At 36.6% G+C, this 21,948-nt stretch overlaps 5 protein-coding genes across 7 annotated transcripts; 3 read left to right on the top strand and 2 right to left on the bottom strand.

Moving 5' to 3' along the window:
* The first annotated feature begins 317 nt into the window (after positions 1-317).
* Positions 318-3,115, top strand: LOC125186662 (protein-L-isoaspartate O-methyltransferase 1-like). Its single transcript, XM_048083078.2, has 4 exons — positions 318-478; positions 1,361-1,631; positions 2,271-2,435; positions 2,719-3,115. Exons 1-4 carry the CDS (start codon positions 473-475, stop codon positions 2,967-2,969), a joined length of 693 nt encoding a protein of 230 aa, XP_047939035.1. The 5' UTR covers positions 318-472; the 3' UTR covers positions 2,970-3,115.
* Positions 3,116-3,501: 386 nt separating this feature from the next.
* On the top strand, positions 3,502-5,582 carry LOC125189209 (large ribosomal subunit protein uL18c-like). Its single transcript, XM_048086489.2, has 3 exons — positions 3,502-3,734; positions 4,406-4,567; positions 5,237-5,582. Exons 1-3 carry the CDS (start codon positions 3,549-3,551, stop codon positions 5,384-5,386), a joined length of 498 nt encoding a protein of 165 aa, XP_047942446.1. The 5' UTR covers positions 3,502-3,548; the 3' UTR covers positions 5,387-5,582.
* Positions 5,583-5,840: 258 nt separating this feature from the next.
* Positions 5,841-7,840, bottom strand: LOC125189208 (31 kDa ribonucleoprotein, chloroplastic-like). Its single transcript, XM_048086488.2, has 4 exons — positions 7,352-7,840; positions 6,870-6,971; positions 6,157-6,432; positions 5,841-6,024 (listed from the first exon to the last, which is right to left on the bottom strand). Exons 1-4 carry the CDS (start codon positions 7,709-7,711, stop codon positions 5,959-5,961), a joined length of 804 nt encoding a protein of 267 aa, XP_047942445.2. The 5' UTR covers positions 7,712-7,840; the 3' UTR covers positions 5,841-5,958.
* Positions 7,841-9,463: 1,623 nt separating this feature from the next.
* On the bottom strand, positions 9,464-13,892 carry LOC125188580 (phosphomethylpyrimidine synthase, chloroplastic). Of its 3 annotated transcripts, XR_007170757.2 has the most exons (7): positions 13,657-13,735; positions 12,678-12,996; positions 12,459-12,586; positions 11,455-12,281; positions 10,654-11,336; positions 10,065-10,192; positions 9,464-9,883 (listed from the first exon to the last, which is right to left on the bottom strand). XR_007170757.2 is itself a non-coding variant. In XM_048085517.2 (6 exons), the coding sequence occupies exons 2-5, from the start codon at positions 12,983-12,985 to the stop codon at positions 10,656-10,658; spliced, it is 1,944 nt and encodes a 647-aa protein (XP_047941474.1). In that variant the 5' UTR covers positions 12,986-12,996; positions 13,749-13,892; the 3' UTR covers positions 9,952-10,192; positions 10,654-10,655. The 3 variants fall into 3 exon arrangements, 2 of the variants coding, with proteins under 2 accessions (XP_047941474.1, XP_047941472.1); XM_048085517.2 differs by lacking the exons at positions 9,464-9,883; positions 13,657-13,735 and adding an exon at positions 13,749-13,892 and having other exon boundaries at positions 9,952-10,192; XM_048085515.2 differs by lacking the exon at positions 9,464-9,883 and having other exon boundaries at positions 9,952-10,192.
* Positions 13,893-18,422: 4,530 nt separating this feature from the next.
* Positions 18,423-21,933, top strand: LOC125190892 (putative galactinol--sucrose galactosyltransferase 2). The gene is made up of 12 exons (XM_048088310.2): positions 18,423-18,568; positions 18,717-18,945; positions 19,021-19,283; positions 19,363-19,453; positions 19,535-19,583; positions 19,672-19,763; positions 19,855-19,962; positions 20,038-20,157; positions 20,236-20,788; positions 20,880-20,947; positions 21,029-21,467; positions 21,568-21,933. Exons 2-12 carry the CDS (start codon positions 18,767-18,769, stop codon positions 21,832-21,834), a joined length of 2,229 nt encoding a protein of 742 aa, XP_047944267.1. The 5' UTR covers positions 18,423-18,568; positions 18,717-18,766; the 3' UTR covers positions 21,835-21,933.
* Positions 21,934-21,948: the final 15 nt, after the last annotated feature.

Genomic DNA, 21,948 nt, shown 5'->3' with positions numbered 1-21,948 from the left:
ATTCATTTCTAATATGAAACTAATTTTAATGAAAGATCGAAAATGGAATATTAAGAAAAAAAAAATTTATACACAGAGAGAATGGAGTATTAATTATGTGTACTATCTAAATTTTTTTATATAAATAGTCGAAGATGATTATTTGTATATAAAAATTTAATTTTAGTTTTAGAATAATTATTTAAAATGATTGATCAAATACAAATTTAAAGTATTGGGATAAAATAAGTAATTTCAAAAACCAAAATTTCAAAATATGTAGTATAAAAATTGATAAGGATGAGATGATTATTTATAGATTAACCATTCAACGCTTTATGTCGATATCATACGCTCAAGGCGTAGTTTTTCAGCTACCGTGCGCCTCCAGTTTGATCCTTGATCACTTCACTCCTCGCAGCCACCGCCACCGTGAAACGATCATACCTTCTCTCTTCGGCGCTGGAGCATCCTCAGCCTTCTTTTCTACCGCATGGAGGTATCCTTACTCTATTTCATTACCACTCGCGATCATAAGCTCACGCACGCAGACGCAGTCTGTGTGCATTTGCATTGTGAAACGAGATTGAAATCTGGAAGTATTGGAGTCTCTTTACTCAAAGATTGTTTATTTCACGTTTTGATTAGTATTTGAATCTGAGAGCTCGTTGTTGGAATTTGTCAGTAACGATTCTGTCGAGCTGAATTTGCAATCATAGATTTGTTGTTTTTGTGTGGATTAGGAGTACTAATTACAGCTTTTGACTGAGGGAAATTAATTAATGCTAGATATCGACCTGATTGAGTCTAATTGAAGCTAAATACTAATCTGATTAGGGCTTTTCTGTTTAATTGGAGCTTGATTTAGGCTTTTTCTAAGATTATGTCTGGAAATTCTTAGTATGTCCAGTGTTTTCCTTTAAATTTAGCTATTATAAATGGCAAAGATAAATGAATCCATCGATTTAGTTCACATAAAAACAGAACTACTAGAATTGCAGAATGAAGAAGGCAGAATGCTAGTACTATTTTGTGATGAGTGATTTATAAGATCTGACGCGTTCTTTGCTTATGTTGGATACCTAAGTTAACCCACAGTAGGAGCTGGATGTGATAGTCTGATAGAGATGATTAGGTAGAGCCTTTTATTTTATAAAATGCAGTAAATGACATTATTTGTTGTTTGGGAAGAAATTGTTTTAGCCTTTTTTCCTTAGTAAAAATGTGTTTGAGTGGTGAGTTGTTTGTATTTATTGTTATTTCATAGGCCTATGTGGATATATGATCTTATCATGTGGCTTTCCTGGTGTCTATACTAACTGATCATGAGAGGAACTTTACATCGCATCCAATCTCAAGTTCGTTTTCTCTTCCGTAACAGCAATACTGGAGAGGTAGCAGTATCAATAAGAATGAGGGAATGGTGCAGCACTTGCAGAGTTTTGGGATCATAAAATCAAAGAGAGTTGCAGAAGTGATGCAAACAATTGACAGGGGTTTGTTTGTTCCAGAGGGTACAACCCCATATGTTGATAGTCCTATGCAGATCGGATACAATGCTACTATCTCTGCACCTCACATGCATGCCATGTGCCTCGAGTTGTTGGAGAGCCATCTTAAACCTGGCATGCATGCTTTGGATGTCGGCTCTGGTAAAGATTTACAGTGCATACTTTCTGTTCTGATTTTGTTCTTTAGATGGTTGGTCCATTTTGAGGAACATAATATAGTTGTGCCCAAGATTTTGTAAAACGATTTTACAAATATAACTTCATATGTTGATTATTGTTGTTTATGTGGGACACTGTAAATTTGAGCTTCCGTTCCTGCAAAATTCTTTGCAATTTGAGCTTTTGGGTAAATTATTCTTCTAGGAACAGATTATCTGACTGCTTCCTTTGCTGTTATGGTCGGAGCACAAGTTCTAATACCATTTTGCAAATACTCCTTCCATCCCCAAAAAAATAGTCTTTTTGCCATTTTGGCCTGTCCGTTAAATTAGGTGACTTCTATTTGTAGAAACCTTTTTCACCACACATTACACTAGTAATGATATGAGTCCTACTATCCACTAACACTACTTCAACTACTTTATCTCTTTCTCTCCTACTTTACCAATTTCGCATTAAAACTCGTGCCTCCCCAAAATGTCTATTTTTAGGGGGCGGAGGGAGTATGACTTAGTGCATATGTTGATTAGTGTTGGTTATTTAATTTGGGACACTGTAACCTTAGCTTCCATTCCTGGATAATTCATTACAGTTTGAGCTTTTGTTAAATTTTTTTTGTAGGAACCGGTTATCTGACTGCCTGCTTTGCTGTTATGGTTGGAGCACAAGGCCGAACTGTTGGTGTCGAGCATATTCCTGAATTGGCTGAATTCTCGATCAAGAACATAGAGAAGAGTGCTGCAGCTTCGCTTCTGAAAGAAGGATCATTCTCAATCCATGTTGCTGGTATCTCATACTCATAATTTATCGCATTGCTAGTATCGTTTATGGGGCATTTGTTTTGGGCGATATGATGGACCCTAAAATATAATATTGAGTATTTGAAGAATAAGATGGTCAAACTAGCTCAAAATCAATCAATCACATCAATTAAAATGGTAGATTAGTTTGGATATCACTAGAAGCAAACACCTTTAATCACTTCAATTTATATATTTCTTGTCAGTTTATAAATGTGCTGAAGCTGTCATTTTCCATTCCTTAAATCATCTATGCTGTGTTATTGTAGATGGTAGGCAGGGATGGCCGGAGTTTGCGCCCTACGATGCCATCCACGTCGGTGCTGCTGCACCAGAAATACCCCCAGCCCTCATCGAACAACTGAAACCTGGTGGCAGATTGGTGATCCCCGTTGGGACAATCTCACAGGAACTGAAGGTTGTCGACAAGAACGCAGATGGCACGGTCAACATCCAGAGTGAGACGGGTGTTCGTTACGTGCCACTGACTAGCCGAGAGGCGCAACTCCGGGACCGCTAATTTTACGAGCATGTCTTGTATATATTTATGATAAGGCAACACAGTGTATAACTCTGCGCTGCGTTCATGAAATAAAGCAACTCCGTGCATATGTATTAACTCCGATAATTTACCTTCATATATTGTTTCTTTGCTTTCTAAATTAAGTCACGAGTCATAGTGTTGAATATTGTTTCTTTTTTCCATATTTATTGTTTCATTTTCCCAAATATATTAATCTTGTTCTTTTATATACTACTTGATTTTTTGGAATATGGGAGTAAACATGATTCTTTATATTGGAATAGATTTTGTTGGAATACTTTATAGCATCAGTATCACCATAATTTCTAAATCCAATTTTATTTAATAATAACAATATCTACATCTGAAATGTATTATCACCTTAATTTTAACAATTATAAAATCAACCCTAAATATTTATGAAAAGCCGAACACAATCAACCCAATTCTACATAAAAGCCCAATATATTGGCCCAATTTTCCTATCCTTCTCTCTCCTTATCCTCATGCTTGCATTCTAGCTAGCTGCTTCATCAACAGAGTTACACAGAGAGAGACTCAGTGAGAGAGAGAGAGATGTGGTGCAATTCCACTTCCATTTCGCTATCGTTTCTTCAGACAACAATCCAACACGGCCAGCTCTCTAATGGAGTTTGCCCCAATTCCGTGCAAATAGCTCCCCACCGCCGCCTCGTCGTCGAAGCCGCCGCCACCACCCGGAGAGAGGACCGAACTGCTCGTCACATTCGCATTCGCAAGAAGGTAACTGTTAATTTCAAGTTTAAGACGCATAGAAGAACATCAATCACCAAGTGCTAATTTTAATAAAAATAAAAATAAATCAACCAATCGGGTGACCTTCTAGCAGAAACATGGACTCACTCCGTGTATGTATAAGAATAATCAATCAAAAATAAGAAACATTTTATTGTTGCTTGCTAATCACATTGTGTTTCATAAGACGATCATTCAGTTACTTAGTAGTATAATTTTCTTGTTCCTTGAGTAATTCTATTATTTGTATCAATTGTTGAGTTATATATAACCTATTTATTGCATTGAATACATACAAATTATTCTAGTATTATTGATAAATCTGTAGCGTGTTTTATTCATAGTCTCATAGCTATGAATCTTTTTGAACTATTTAACAATGTAGCTTTATTTTGAGTAAAAGATGACTTGATATTGGTGAGATTATCATAAATATGTACTGTTTGATAGTAAAACTCATTCATGGTCATGTTTGTTCATCTTCATTTTTATGACAAGGTAGATGGATTAAGCTATGAGATTGAGTGCTAAAAATTTGCTATTTCTGAGCTTAGCATTGTTGTCCTGTTTTTCTACTATCTTCGGCTGTATCTCTCTCTCATAGTTACTTTTTTGCAAGACCTATAACGTACACGGTTAGTTAATCCGAGTATTCTCAGGTTGAAGGGACGCCCGAGAGGCCAAGATTGTGTGTTTTCCGCTCCAACAAGCACATCTATGCTCAAGTAATTGATGATACAAAGATGCACACTCTTGCTTCAGCCTCAACGATGCAAAAACCTATCTCAGAGGAGTTTGACTACAGCTCTGGCCCAACTATTGTAAGCTCAACGACGTTTTCACCATCTTCTTTTATGTAGAGGGGCATAATACGCTTGCATTTTTTCTCGCAGATGAATTAAAAAAATTATTGACCTTTAAAAGCTTATGCCCAATAAGTTATCCTTCCTGAATGTAATGGTAGTGAATGAAATCATTAGGAGTATGTAGGAATGAACTAAGGGGTATTTGGCTAAGCGCTTACATAGAGAGATTATAAGCTCTGACAATTCCTTAAAGGGTTTCACAGCCTATGAAACATAATGTCTCAAAAGCTTATAAGTTGTCGGAGTGTTTGAATAAAGGTTATAAGATTATGAAAGAAAGTTAGGATTTAGAAACTTATTTTTGGGAGCTTTGGAACTTAATTTTACAACTTAGAAGTTGTTCAGGAGTTTTTCTTGCCAAACAATTTTCAAGAGCCTCTTAATTAGAAAAATGATGGATTTCTTGCTGAATTGTTAAATGAAAGAGTGATATTAAGTTAAAGAAATGTAATTATTTGGTTTTTGGAAGTTGGCATATCACTAAGAGGCAGGCCTTGTCTAAGATTCCTTATTGCACCTTTTTTTTTCGATGCATAAAAAAGGCTCTAACCAACCTTATTGCTTCTTTATAATTCATAACATTGTTATTAATATTGTCGGAACAAAATTTTTTCTTGCGGATAGGATGTTGCCAAGAGAGTGGGTGAAGCCATAGCTAAAGCTTGTCTGGAGAAAGGGATCGAGAAGGTGGCCTTCGACCGGGGTGGTTACCCCTACCATGGCCGGATCGAGGCATTAGCCAATGCTGCAAGGGAGCATGGCCTGCAGTTTTGAAGTCGAGACAGTTAGGTTACGCATCAAGTTAATGTTGTTCTGCAAATTATTGTTTGTCAAATAGTCATGAAAATATCATTTGGGATTCTCGAAAACTTGTCTTCTTGTCCAATCTGTAATTTCTTGTAACAAAAACTTTAACCACGGCAAGAATTCCTTTGCTCCATCTATTTGAACAAGAAGTTTGTAATGTTAATTGAGTATCCACATCTTCAATAGATTGGCCTACATAAATATGTATGGAGGCTCACATGTGCACCATTCCATCGTGGGACAGTCGCGAATTTTTTAAAAAATCATAATTTGTGATGATACAAATCAAATTTTGACCAAACTTCTGGATCTTCATGAGTTTACAGGCAATCAACCCTAGTTTTTATGATTATGAAATTTAAAAAATAAAACCATTGTATAACTCTATCCAGCATGCATGAAATCTATATAACAAGTCCAGTAAAAACATTGGCATCAAAAGATTAATGAAAACAAAACTGTCACAATAGCACATCGATGGTAATCTACCACAAAAGAATAAAATCTGTCACAATAGCCTGAGACTCATGTTGCACAGCTCAGAGACTGTCTCTTGGTGGTTTATCTGCAGCCACATTCACCCTTATTGTTCTACCCTCCAAATTCTGCACAAAGTCCACAATAGAAGAACATTATTACAATCTAAATATTTTTAGTTTCTACGAATCTTGAATCTGTCACACACGGACACACACACACATATATATAGAGTGAGAGATATGCTCGAGCAGATTTACCGCTCCATTGAGGTTGGCAATGGCATCGTTCATTTGAGCTTCACTTGACATCACTACAAAGCCAAAACCACGAGATTTTCCACTATCTCTATCCGTGATGACACGAGCACTCACAACTGTACCGTACTCACTAAAAATCTGCTCAAGGCTTTCGTCATCCACACTCCAAGGCATGTTACCTACATATATCCTGTAACGAGGTGTAAACACTCGAGCAGGGGGTTTTGTTCCTCTTTTAGCCGCCTTACTAACAGTCAACAATCGGCCATTGAGATCCTGTTCAAACGGATTTGGGGGGATATGAAGCATGCTTTTAAACAAAAGGTCGACAAACAACACACTTTTTACATGAAATGGGATTTTTCTTCACATGAACTAGAATGTAATACTCCTAATATAGCTCCTCCCCACGCATAAAGTTTCGATTTTAAAGAACAAAATCACGGATGCGAGGTTCTTTTTAGTCATCACATCAAGACACCTTCGCAAACCTTATTATATAGCAAGTCCTTGAAGCGATGTTGCTTCCCTCAGAAAAATGATACTATGAAAATACATGTGTCATAGTATTACATTACACCCCTCTTCAAATACTCTTACATAGAAAAACAAACAACAATTTTCACCATATCAATAATTCATCATCATCAACCAAAAAACCAGACAATATAATTATGTAAATATGAACCTCAGCAATTACCAATCAAACTTACATAGCGATTGAACATTTCCACAGCTTTCTCAGCTTCTTCCACACTACTCATCGTCACGAATCCAAACCCTCTACTCTCGTTAGATTCCCTATTGACAATAATCTGCAAATCAACATCAGCCCACAAATCAAAACTCCAAATAAATGCAGCCCATTATACAAAAATTTAACCTTGAACTCAAATATTGACACCCCACTATATTAATTCAAATGCAACTACTACATAAAAATCCAATCTTGAACTCATAAATTGACACCCAAATGGAGTACTCAAACGCATTAAAGTAATTGAAAGATCCTTACATCGATCATCTGCAAATCAACACTAGACCACAAATTGAAACACCAAATAATTGCCCAACCAATGCAACCCACTATATCAAAACTCACTGCTATCTAAAAATTCAATCTTGAAGTCATCAATTGACACCCAAATAAGTAGTAAGTTAATCAAATACATTAAAGTAATTGAAAGGTCCATACATCGACTACTTGGACAGTACCAGCCTCCTCGAAAATCAGAGCCAAATCCCCACCTTCGACGTCGTAGGGCAAATTTCCCACATACAATTTGGCTTCCTCGACGAAGCCATCAGCCTCTCCGTCGAAGAGAACAGGGTTGTCCTCTTCTTGCTGAGCGGCGATGACAGAAACTCTCAGAAGAGGCTCTTTCCTGTTGAGAGAGAGTGGAATTGTGGAAGCGTTGGAGCAAGAAATTTGTAGTTTAATGGATTTGAAAGGGATTGAGAGAGATGGGTGTGAGAGTGAAGCTTTAGAAGGAGGATTGAAGAGTGATTTAACTGAAGCTAGGCAACCATTAGTAGGTTTTGCAGCAAAAGCCATTTTTGAAGAGATTTGTCTCTGTAGGTACTTTAAAGAGTGAGTTTGAACTTTGAAGAGTCTGGAGAAGGGAGACAGAGAGATGCAGCGGCGGACAGAGCGAAGATAGCTAAGTTTGATGAGAATTTGTAATGCTTATTTCTTGGAAAAATTATTATAGTAATATTTGTATTACCCTATTTTTTATGAGGGTGAATAAAGTGCAAACATTACTAATTTCTTAAATAAAGATTATTTCCTTTCACAAAATCAAAAATTGCTTTTAATTTTAGTACATATTGTTAAGAGAATACATTAAAAATTTTAAGGTATGATTACCGTACTATATTATTTACCAATTCAGAATATATTGCTTTATTAAACTTTCTTACTTGGTTAGATTGTAAATTTTAAGAATATTAGATTTGGTTACATTGAATTATACATTTAATATCATTATTTTACTAAGTTATTTAGTCGTTCAAAATACACACTAGATTAATAATTTTCCTACTTGGTTGGATTGTTCATATTAAGAAAATTAAATTGGGTTACTTTGAAGATGAAACTTCGGTTCACATATTCAATTTTTAACATGTTAAAAGGTATGTAGATTTTATAACTACATTTTGAGTTAAAAAATATTTTTCTTGCCAAAACTAAAAAATTGAAGAATCGATCTAATTTTTCAAGAAATATTTGGTTGAAGTGTAATTGGTGATAATACGAAGATGTTGTGAATGCATGAATGGCTCATTTTGCAATAGTCGGATCGATCAAAATGTTCAACTCCGGAGGTGCAATGGAGGTCTTGAGTTTTAGCCACAACGATCCCTCGGTGGGGATATAGTGCGGCCGTTCTGAGACGTACGCTAATGAGAAACCCCACCCATGGAATCACAATATATAGTCTCAATGTAAATAACAAGGCTAAGGAAACAATGATATGTTTGAAGAAAGTCGAGCAACTAAAATTAAACACGAGACCAAAATATACTAACAATACTTCTATTTTGACATTTACCAAAACATTCAAACGAGCGGCCAAACCTAACCTAATGAGGTAAGACTAATTTTAATGTTTCATTTTTAAATAATCATCCAACCCCGTTTTCACGGTTTAGGCTGCTCCCGTTTCACTCGCCGCTACTACGGGAATCGCTCTTGCTTTCTTTTCCTCTAGCTACCAAGATGTTTCAGCTGGCCGCTACTACAGGAATCGCCTAACCTAATGAGGTAAGACTAAGAGCATCTACAAACCATACCCAAACGCAAACCTCTCCGAACAACTCCTATAACCTCTCAGACCTTCACATAGCTCTACCCAAACAACTCTAATTTTAATGTTTCATTTTTAAATAATCATCCACTTTACAAAATTAAATAACACTATGAATAAAAAAAATACTTTATAAAAAATCATAAAAATATGAAATGTGTTGGTATTTTTAGAATTTGAAAATTATGATTACCAAAACATTGCATATTTAAATTTTCTAAAAAATTACACAATTTAAATTTCTAAAAAAAATTATTTTTTTTTATTAAAATAAATAATTTCTTATACATTGTATTTTAAATTAAAAAGTTTTTTTAAAAGAATTGAAATGTCCTGGCTCCTGTGCCGCACCTCTCTTCCCCTCCAGCAAGGCGGGGTGCCAGAGACTGCACGCCTCTGAGCCACCGACAACCCTCCCCTTCCCCGTTACCAATGCCCTAAGCAACTTCTAAAGTTCAACGGCAGATTCAGGAAAAAAGGATTCGTGGGACTGGACATAGTAAAGAAGGTTGTCACCTTACGACACCGACAAAGAACAAAAGTTGAACCTTAACACTGAAGGGTTGGGAGAGTTGCTGTACCACGGGATCAGTGGCAGCTCCAAAAACAAAATTTAGTGGAGTTTACGGGCCCTGATGGGCTGGCAGTGGGTCAGTCGACCCCTTGACCTACCTAGATCTGCCATTGTCTAAGTTTCTAAACCAAAACACACACCACAGGTCATGTTGAAATGCTTGACTCATACAAGCATACATATGAAGGTGCAGGATGGCTGAAACGGGGCAGTCGATCTTCATTCCATCTGCAAACACAAAACACAAAAAAAGCACACTCCCTACGCAGGCATTATCCTGTTCAGGTGCAAAGGGACTTTCTCAGCCCGATCGGGTCCAAGCCCCGAGCCTCAACGGCTGCAACTGGACCCGATACAGACACCCCCGGTGCATTTTCACATCATTCAATGGACTAAAGGAGACATTTAACATCAAAAGAAAAAAAAAAACGTTTTTATTGCAATCCATATAAGCACATGGTGATTGAGATTTTAAAAGGGCGTTCTTCGACACACTTCATAGCTCAAGCTACTATTGTACTCACCTAATGCATCAAGAGGTTTCTCAAACCTCATCATTCTTGAATCTTGACTTAGCTAATCCATGCATCATAGCTCCAAGACTCGGTTCTCGATCGTGCCTAGTTTATTGTGTCTTCTGTGAAAGAAGCCCCTGCAATAGATGTTGGTCAAAAAGACTCCAATTTAAAATGGTAGGATACATAACACTTTTCCTAGTATATGGGTTAATTATAGTTTATAGCTTAAACTTTGATATTAGTTTTTCTTTAGCTCGAACTTCTAGAAAAGTTTAACAAGATTCGTATGGTTGATGTATGGACTTTGTCAGTTATGTCAAGACGAATATTTTCACATAATACTAGGTACTCAACCAAAATTGTCGAGTAATATGCCAAAATCTGTCTTAACATGACCAAAAGCCAATGCATTAATCGAACAAATTTTTGTCATATAACGATCAGAAGCCACTAGCAAACTTACGATTGTTGTTGTTGCTTCCTATAACTAAACAGTTTCTCAAAGTTCATGCTATAATTGAAACTCTTCTCAAATGTGAAGCTATAAACTATAATTAACTTAAGTATTAGTTTCTTGAAGAGGAAAATAAGTTACCTTCAAACTGTCTTAGATTTGACATACTCCACTGGTAAGTAAATTTCACCTCCAACCTCGCCATGTTGCTCTCCACTCACAGTCTTCTTGGCAGCTAAGAACTCCGCACTCATGGCTTCCATGCCGTGCAATACAGCCTCCTCCGCGTCTCCATAGCCGTGCTCCTCTGCATATTTCCTGACGTCCTCGGTTATCTTCATCGAGCAGAACTTAGGCCCGCACATCGAGCAGAAGTGTGCCACTTTAGCACCATCAGCCGGCAGCGTTTCATCGTGGAATGACAAGGCAGTGGTCGGGTCCAATGACAGAGAAAACTGATCCATCCAGCGGAACTCGAATCTCGCCTTGCTCAGTGCATCATCCCAAGCTTGAGCGTGAGGATGCTGCTTTGCCAGATCAGCGGCATGTGCAGCTATCTTGTACGCTATGACTCCGGCTTTCACATCGTCGCGATTAGGCAACCCAAGATGCTCTTTAGGGGTCACGTAGCAGAGTAACGCCGTTCCAAGAGCCCCGATGTTGGCAGCTCCAATGGCAGATGTGATGTGATCGTATCCGGGAGCGATATCGGTTGTTAAAGGGCCAAGTGTGTAGAAAGGTGCTTCATTGCACCATTCCAATTGCTTCTGCATATTCTCCGGGATCTTGTGCATCGGAATGTGTCCAGGCCCTTCGTTCATCACCTGATTGGGTTATGCAGAATGATCACGAAAAGATAATGCTTCAATCTAGATAAGTAATGTCGAACAACTCAACTTGGTAAATGGCCTTAAAAGTAGGAAATTGTGTAGTACTAATTACCTGCACATCCTTCTCCCAAGCTCTACGTGTCAATTCACCTTGAGTCAAGAGCTCAGCAAACTGAGCAGTATCATTGGCATCGTAAATCGATCCAGGCCTCAATCCATCACCAATCGACAAGGCTATGTCGTACTGGTTACAGATGTCTAGTATATCATCCCAGTGTTCATATGCAAAGTTCTCCTTGTGATAAGCGAGGCACCACTTGGCGTGGATGGATCCGCCACGAGAGACAATGCCCGTCATCCTCTTGGCTGTCAATGGGATGTAGCGGAGCAGGACGCCAGCATGGATGGTGAAGTAATCCACACCCTGCTCAGCTTGCTCAATCAGTGTCTCTCTGAAGACTTCCCAAGTGAGATTTTCAGCGATGCCGTCAACCTTCTCCAGCGCTTGGTAGATAGGCACGGTGCCGACAGGCACAGCAGAGTTGCGTAGGATCCACTCACGGGTTTCATGGATGTGGCGGCCCGTTGAGAGGTCCATGATAGTGTCAGCGCCCCACATTGTTGCCCACTGAAGCTTGTGGACTTCTTCCTCGATTGAGCTCACTACAGCAGAGTTGCCGATGTTTGCATTCACCTTCACCAAGAAGTTGCGCCCCACTATCATAGGCTCCAACTCGAGGTGCTTCTTGTTCGAGGGGATGATTGCACGGCCACGAGCAACCTCAGATCTCACGAATTCTGGGTCTAACCTCTCACGAGCAGCACAGAACACCATCTCCTCGGTGATGATTCCCTGCTTAGCATAGTACATCTGCGTAAACCGTGGCCCACCAACCTTTTCTCTTCTGTCAATCCACTCCTTCCTCACCTTCGGGAGCCCTGTTGAGATACATATGAAGCACATGTAACTAACTATCGGAATATAACATAATTGAAAAGAAAATGGCATTACCAATTTTAAATAGTTATCTCAATGATATGAAATCTCAATGTAGAGAAGAATAACTTCAACATTCACCAAAAATACAAGAAGACAGAATGTTAGTAAGGATATACCAACGCGTGGGCTGATGTTCTGTGGACCGCTGGTGTCATAGGTGTCGAAATGTGGTTCGCCACCCGAAAGGTGGACGCGCCTAAAGGGGACGTGAAGCACGGTCCCGGACTGCTCGTGGACAACTTCCCTGAAAAAAAAACTTAACAGTATTACACGACGACATCTATGCATATGACCAATATCAAGATTAGGCACAATGTTATAGCAAATCTACGCACGTGTATTCTTTGGTGCTTTTAGGGAAGCAATCCTCGAAGGCTGGAAGCGGGAGAAAGTCAGGAGCATTCGGATCAACTGTGTGCTTCCGTGTCTTAACTTTTTCTTGGTTGGTAGTAGAGGAATCAAAAGTTAATGTAGCTTTGGGGCCTGAAAAGAAAGCAGGGGAGACTTCCTTTCGCCTTATGCTTGCAACCTGCCCATTCATGTTAGTTCCATGGAGGAAGGAGCTGTTGAGGTATTTCGACAAAGCAGAGGAGTTTCGGTTGTTGCACACAGCTGATGCCAAGCTAGTTTGCATGGAGGCCATGTTTGGTATACCTATCCCAGTAAAAGGAAATGAATCATTTGCAATTTAGCAACACATCAAATCCAAAAATACATGAACAAAAACACTAGATTTAGAAGACAATAAACATCATCATTTGAAATGTAAAAACAAAAAATACAATTAAAACAGGGAAAAAAAATTAGATGCTTTTAAGCATGGGATTAGTTTTCACAAAATTAATAAAAGAACCAAAATGTAATCTTGAGGTTAAAATATGAACTAAAGAAGTTTTCAAGAACTGTTTGACTGAAATTATTCCATATATTGAATCTATTCAAACAAGGAAGTGTAGGCATAATCATCCAAACATTCTATGCAAAATTTAAATTAGAACAATAAACAAATTAATTAAGACATCTGCCACTCAAAATAAACAAATAAAATTGACCAAAATTATGTAATTACACTGAAAAAAAAAGATGCAGATTTGAAGTATCAAATCATTTCCAAAACATTATATGTAGAGAAACTATAGATTGATACATGCAACACACAATAAATTATTATCAAATTTGTGAACTTTAACAACAAAATGGTTGAGTTTCTTTCAAATACAAGCCAAAGCATACACATTTACTCACAAAAAAACTAAAACTTGTGCGGAAAAACATCAATTCTCTTGAATTAAAATAAATGGGCTCTCCCACAACCTGAATTGCCTGACACAGTGAGCATGCAGAAGATGAACAAATGCTATCGAAATAACAAGATAAAGTAGAAAAGAAACAAGAAGAAGCTGTACCTCAAATCTGAAGAGATATTTTTTGCACTGAGTGAAAGGAAAATGAAAGGCGTCTGATTAGATTTTTGTGCAGAGACAGAGATAGTGTGGTGGGATTTTTTATATCTGAAGGAGACGACAGCAATGAATGCGCTCAAGACTGATTCATCTCCCGCATACTGACAAAACAATAATTGTGATTAGGCCCATCACTGTTTTATTGTTCACAACTTGGTCCCCAAGGTTTAAGTGAATCGAATTATTTTTTAATAGTAATAATAAACAACCAAATTTTGTACAACCAAAACAAGATTATATTAATAATTTTGATGTGTTAATTAAATATTAAAATAATAAATATAGTTAGTTAGCAAATTAAAAACACTTTATTAATTCTTGGCCTCATTTTCAATTTTTTATTTTTATATTTGAATTATTTTTCTATTATTTTTTAAATTTGAATTAAATATGCATTAATTATATTTTATGATTCAAAAAAATTTAAAAAATTATACACAAATACCATAATATTATGAACGTTCTATATACTATATATATGCCTATACTTTTTAATTAAATGTATAAATAAATTACATTTTTTCTCAAATAAACCAATTTTTTGGTTATACAAAATTTGGTTGCATAGTTTTATTGTTTTTAATATGCCAAATTAATTGAGTTATTTCATTTTCGATAAATATCATTTTTTTAAAAGAATAAATATTTTTACTCGTAATTTTTTTTTATTTTTAATTAACTCGTTAAACCCTACTTATGGATTGGGCTTGCATCATTTCTTTTTTGTTTTTTTTTTCACTCATATTGTATTTTCTTTTGGGCTTGTCTTTTATATAGGAAAACAATGGATTGGGCTTGCTATCATTACTTTTGTTTTGTTCCTTGGGAAGATTTTAGGGTGGAATATGTTTCAAATTTCAAATGAATGCAAAGGACAGTAATATTAAACACCTCATATCTGAATTATCAATAATTTTGCAAAACACTCGAGTTGGATAAGGACAGAATTAATGCAAACAAATTAGCTGATTTTTTTTTCGCTAACACTCTTATCCGCATTTATTTTCATCGTCCTTATCCTATTTAATGAAATCATACCTTGGATACAAAGCACGCCCTTAAAATATATAGTGGTCAACTATGCTTTTGTATGTTGTTGATTTGGTCTTGAATATTTGCAATGTGAGTAAATGAAATCAGAGTCAGGATTGTTCCTAATTTGGCAGAAAATATTAGCATCAATTGAAGAGAAATTGAAATTAAGAAAAATAAATATTGTGAACTTATGGTGAGAAAGAATTTAGATAGGGTGAAGCTTTTCACCCTTAAGCGAAATTAAAGCCAAGATTTTTACATTTATTAAGGAATAAATGTTCGTTCTTAAACGAATTTAGTTGAGAAGATGTTTCCAGTATATAAAATTTTTGGTTTAGAGTTCGATAAATAATTATATAAGGACCAAGAGGGGGCCGACATAATAGTTGATGTCGTGTCATCATCGAGGAGCTGCCGATGGAAAGTGGAACATTGTCTTTCTTTATCTTTTGTTCCTTATTTCATTTCTCTCACACTTGGTTCGAGATGCAGGAGCGAACGCAGAAAATTGTCATTGTAGGAGACAATAATTTTCTTATACTTTATCATTTTGATAGAAACTTTTGCATATTAATTCACATTAAATAATAATAAAATTACAAAATAATTTGCGAAGGGCTTAAGCCCTCCCTCATGCCTATGTGTCCGTCAATGTCGAGATGAATTGAACTTCTATAATAAACGAGTATAAATTTTCGGCCCACTACTACATGTCCATCAAATAAAAGGTTCTTAATATTAATCAATAGGCTCAACATTGATAGGCCCAATTAACCGATTTTTCTTACAAGACCAGTGCCTAATGTTGCCAGCCCACTAAAATCTGAAAATATGTACTGTATAAATAAACCCATGCTTTGTTGGAATCTGATGTATGTGCTCATCAAACCACAAGTGTCAAATAAATCAAAATTTTGATAAAGTTTAATTAGCACTTTTTGTTGGAATTAATTGTCTCTGGGCAGAAATGAATTTAATTAAGGTCAAACCTGACTTGTGGACTCAAAAATCAGCAACTTGGAAAACATTTTTTTTTTATATTCAAACGTGGCGGAGTCAAAGTTGGGCAAGAAAATACTTTAATTTCAATGTGTTTTGCATGGCATATATTAATTTGTGTTTATATTAATATTATCAAAGTTAATGCATTCTTTTTTTGTTTGGCAGTTGAAAAATCGAATTGTTCACCAAAATATCGTCGTTCTAAATTGCACACAACTAAAATATAAGTGCAAAATGAGACTCGAACCCGATGTCTTCAGCTAAATCAAGTGAAATTAGAAGTTAACTAATTGTCAGATCAGGTTTACATTAGTTTGTAAGATCAAAATTCGATGAAATTAAAGAGTAATAATTACTTATTCTCTCATTTTAAATTATCAAAACAAATTAATTCATACTCTCCCCGTAAATTCAAAATTTTAAGTTATAAATTCAAAATTTATCAATTGTTTTAATTTTAATTGCATTAATATTTTCCACGCCTATGCAGGAGAACCATTTATTACTCTTCGGCCAACCCTACTCTAAAATTGGTGGCTCGTCAAATACTCTTATTACTCAAGTCATGTTCCTGACCACATAAATTAATTTATTGCAGAAAATAAATTAATAATGAGCAATAATGCCAATAAACAAACAAAATGAAAAGGTAACACTTCACCAGGTTGATGAAGACGGCCATGCTCCCATATGGCCAATCATTTTGATGATTCTCAATACAACGAATTTAAATTAATATTTGAAAATATCACACACCACTATTATTAATTTTCAATTACTTCTTTAATTAGATCTAAGGTTATATGTCACTTTAATAATTGCAATGAACAAGAATGGCCATGATGCCACATGACCAATCATAGATAGAAACAAATAAATCTTTTAGTGTCACAATTAAGATTCATTGTTTTACTTGATTGGATCTACAGTGAATTATTCATATCAAATTTTTTTTAATGGATGGATTCAGATTTCAGAGTGTATATATTGGGTCTATTTAATTTAGTGCGTTAAAAGAGTAATTTTTTTTTTGTAAATATTAGGGGTGAGCAAAATAACCGAAAACCAAATATCCGAACCGAACCACACCGAAATTTTGAAATTCAGTTCGGTTTTTCGGTTCGGTTCGGTTTGGGCGAAAAAAAACCCCGAAAAACTGAAAAACCGAATTATATTTTAAATATATTATTATATATTTTTATCCTATTAATTTAGTATATTATATCATATATATAATATATATTCTTCTAATATATTTTTATATAATAAATATTATATATATTATATTAATTTTATATTATATATATTTATATTCTATTAATAAAATAAATAAGATATATTAAAATATAATATTTTTTTTCGGTTTTACGGTTTTATTTTGAAATTTCAGTTTTTTCTGTTTGGTTCGGTTTTTTAAGTTCGGTTTTCGGTTTTTCGTTTTTTCGGTTCGGTTCGGTTTCAAATTTAGCCTAAATTCAGTTTTTCGGGTTCGGTTCGGTTTGGGAGAAAAACCGAACCGAAACCCGAATGCACACCCCTAGTAAATATTATTAAATTTTCGTTAAATTTTGATTTTGCATATCAGTTTAAACTATTTCTATAAATTATTGAACTATTAATTCATTATGATTTTGTAATTAAACTATCGATTTGTTCTATATTTGCAAAAAATCAAGATTCTCACCCTCACATAGCTTGACAATTAACTTCATATTGATAATCCATAACCAAAACGACATTTTAGGCATTTTAGGCAGTCGAACGTCGTCGTATGCTAACTGAACTCATTTTCATTTGTTAAGTTAGGCTTTTTTATATTAGTACATAATGGGATGAAAGGAAAACTACGAGAAATAAAAAAAAGTACAAAACCTGTTTCGCTGCGTTGTTTTGGTAGATGCAAGATAGTGTTACTAAGTAAGTTATCAAGCCATATCCATGCCGAAATCTGATTGGTTGGAAAATCAGAATAAATCAATAGGTTAATCAATTACATGCACATTCGAAATTTGGTATGCAAAACCTGAATTAAGCAAATGTTTAGCAATTTATAGGCAAATATACATATGGAAATTTATATCCTATTATTATTGTGATTGTTCGTACGATTAGGTGTCTCACTATCACTTTCATTTTTGGTTTGTTTCCTTTAAAGAAAAAAAGTGAATTATTATTAATACATTCATCTAACTTTTATCTCTCTTTATTAATATTCGATTATTTTTCTCTCTTCATTAATACAATCAACTAGTATCTTATAAGCGTGACATCTTCATTAATAATCGAAATAGTGGGAGTATTAATTATTGACCAAGTGAAAATACAAGAAATAGTGGCCTCCGATGTTTTTTCCTGCGTCCGCCACTAGTTTTGCTACTATGGCTTTTCTAAGCTGTGGTCAGGTTGTCTTGCCTCCAATAACAGTGGACAGTTTTACATATCATTAATGTCCACGAATGCTCGTTGCTGACTCATCTCCTTGTCAATATTACTTGTATTCATCTTAATTAATGAAATAATTATCTCAACTACCAATTTCTGAGCAATCTTAAATCTCACTAATCAGACACTTATTGTGGGCTGATGCACTGTTGCTGTCTCCCTTCTGTTCACTTCACCTATTTAAACCCAATTTTTGAATCACATTTCCTCACCTTTGATTCATATCCTTCTCTTTATTTTCTCATTTTCTTTAAGAATCTTGATCATCTACATTGTTACATTGGGTAAGAATCTTGATCATCTCTCACTTTTTCTAGTTTGCTTTTCTTTAAAATATAGACTTAAGTAAAAAGCCTCTTGTTTTTTGCCACTTTTCTTGTTCTTGCTTCATGCTTCATGAGTTCATGTCTAGTTTTGGCTCAATTCTTGCAGTTTAAAGTCCGAAAAACGAGTCCGAAAACTGCAGTGAAACAGAAGAAAAAATGACTATCACAGCTGTGCCAGTGATCAAGAATGGCTGCCTCATGGTTCGTGGCAAGGTTGTCTTAACCGGAGTTCCAAACAACGTTGTCATCACTCCATCGAGCTCGGGGTCAGCCTTCGTTGGAGCCACCTCGACCAGCCCGAGCTCACGCCATGTCTTCAATCTTGGAACTCTTGAGTAAGTGCAAAAGTCACACTTTCTGTTATTTCTGTTATTTTCAGTTCTAACATGTTTTTGCACAAAACTTGGCAGGAACTACAGATTCATGTGCCTTTTCATCGCGAAGATCTGGTGGATGATACCGCGTGTTGGGAGATCAGCTAGTGAGATTCCCATGGAGACTCAGATGCTTCTGTTGGAAGCTGAGGAGGAGTCTGCTTTAGAGTTGCTAGACGAGGAGAGTGACACGAGTGGGAACAAGTTCTACGTGCTCGTGTTGCCTGTGTTGGATGGAGCGTTCAGGACAACGCTGCAAGGGACTAAGTCGAACGAGCTCCACTTCTGCAGTGAAAGTGGTAGGTACAGTCTTGTTTACTCTTTTCGTTGGTATTCCATCGAAACTGATCCCGTGTTTGTGCTTGTGTTCGTGTTCAGGTGATCCCAACGTGCAAACTTCTCAAGCATTGGAGGGTGTTTTTGTCAATTCGGGGGACAACCCTTTTGAGCTTCTCAAGGAATCAATCAAGTATGTTTTGTTACATTGTTAAAATCAGATTCAACTTTAGTAATCAGATTTTGATTCTTGAAGTTTTTTTTGCTTCTGTAGGATATTGGCAAAGCTCAAGGGCACATTTAGTCACCTGGAAAGCAAAAAGGTGACAATAGTTGAAGCATGATCCCCAAAACACACACTTAATGTGTGAAATTTTCTTGAAAATTGAATGCATTATTGCTTTGAAACAGTCTGCTGCTCACATAGACTGGTTTGGATGGTGCACTTGGGATGCTTTCTACACAGATGTTACTCCAAATGGAATCAAAGAGGGTCTAAAAAGGTATGGCAAAAAAAAACTTTTTTTTTAAGAAATAAACAATGATCAAATTTGTTTTTTTTCCTGATTTGAATGAAGTTCTTGAATTATACAGCTTCAAAGAGGGTGGCATCTCTCCCAAGTATCTGATCATAGACGACGGGTGGCAAGAAACGGAGAACGAATTCAAGAAGGAAGGAGAGCCTATCATTGAAGGAACACAGTAAGTCATTGCATCAAATGATCTTTTTCAATGAATTGATGTTTATACTCATCATTTTTATGTTTTTGGCTACAGATTTGCTACTAGATTAACAGACATCAAGGAAAACAGCAAGTTCAAGATCTCAGAATCAGATGGTTCATCCACAAATCTCAAAGAGTTGATCCATCAAATCAAGGAAAACTATGGCTTGAAGTAAGATTTTTGAAAAAAGGCCTTAATTTTCTGTCTGATTATCATAAAAGGCCTAATTTTTTTTTACTTACGTTGCAGGTATGTCTACATGTGGCATGCTCTAGCCGGCTACTGGGGTGGCGTGCAGCCTGCGTCAGAGGCGCTCAAGAAGTACAACCCGAAGCTGCAATATCCGGTGCAGTCACCTGGGAATGTCGGGAACATCACAGACATAGCCATGGACAGCCTAGAGAAGTATGGAGTTGGAGTGGTTGATCCTGAAAAGGTCTTCGATTTCTACAACGATATGCACAGCTATCTTTCCAGCAGCGGCGTGGATGGTGTCAAGGTCGATGTGCAGAACTTGATCGAGACTCTAGGAGCCGGGCACGGTGGCAGAGTTTCCATCACCAAACAGTATCATGAAGCTCTTGATGAGTCAATTGAGAAGAACTTCATTGACAACAACTTGATCTGCTGCATGTGTCACAACTCAGACTCGATTTTCAGCTCAAAGAAGAGCGCGACTGCTAGGGCCTCCGAGGATTTCATGCCTAATGAGCCCACGTTCCAGACGCTGCACATTGCTTCTGTGTCCTTCAACAGCCTTCTGCTAGGTGAAGTTGTGGTACCAGATTGGGACATGTTCCATGTGAGTAGCCTCGTCTTACACGCTTCTTTCTTCGTTAGATTCATTAACGTTTAATGTGATCTGATGCTAAAATATTCCATCAATGCTGCAGAGCAATCACAACACTGCAGAGTTCCATGGTGCAGCAAGAGCAATAGGAGGCTGTCCAGTCTATGTGAGGTAAAAACATTTAGCCCCGAATCCTTCAAAAATCATCGTTTCCATTACTGTGATCAACTCAACTCGACTTCACTCTTGTAGTGACAAGCCAGGAAAACACGACTTCACGATCCTCAAGAAGCTCGTGCTGCACGATGGGTCAATCTTGAGGGCTAGATATGCTGGAAGGCCTACACGTGACTGCCTGTTTGTTGATCCAGTCATGGACGGCAAGAGCTTGCTCAAGATATGGAACTTGAACAAGATAACCGGAGTGGTTGGAGTTTTCAACTGCCAAGGAGCTGGAACTTGGCCGATGAAAGAAACACCTGAATCCACTCAAAACACCGGCCCCATCTCAGGCCGTTTTAGCCCCCTTGATGTGGAATATCTAGAAGACATTGCAGGAGAAACCTGGACTGAGGAATGCGCTGTATACGCCTTCAACGCAGGGACCCTTTCAAGAGTGCCTAAAAACAGAGGCGTTGGAGTGTCACTAGGCGTGTTAGAGTGTGAAATATTCACCATTTCTCCAATAAAAGTAAGCACAGTTGAAAAAAAGAACATAACTCTTGATTTTTTCATGTTCTTGTTATGCTTGATGACTAACATGGACTACTTTTATGTGATGTGATCAACAGATGCTTAATGAGGACATTGAATTCGCACCTATTGGCCTGATCGAGATGTACAACTCCGGTGGAGCAGTGGAGGATTGTACATTTGGTGAAACTGTAACAATCAAGGCAAGAGGCAGGGGATTGTTTGGAGCATATTCGAGTAAGAAACCGCGTTTCTGCAAGGTGGAGAAGAAAGATGAGGACTTCACATACAGTTCAGAGAGTGGACTGCTCACAGTAAATCTTCAAAGTGACAGCAGCTTTAAAGAGATTGAGATTGTATATTGAATTATTGCAGATTTTCCCAGAGCAAAATTGTAGGGTAAAATTGTTCATAAATTTTCATCATGAAGATCAGTACAACAGAGGGAAAATATATGATGTTTATGTTTCTGTTGTTTA

The sequence above is a fragment of the Salvia hispanica genome, chromosome 5 (assembly GCF_029641045.1).
Source record: "Salvia hispanica isolate PSC_SH4W2 chromosome 5, Shi_PSC_v1, whole genome shotgun sequence".
Classification (NCBI taxonomy): domain Eukaryota; kingdom Viridiplantae; phylum Streptophyta; class Magnoliopsida; order Lamiales; family Lamiaceae; genus Salvia; species Salvia hispanica.
Note: the sequence above shows the minus strand (reverse complement) of the source record. Positions and strands in the feature narration are given on the sequence as shown.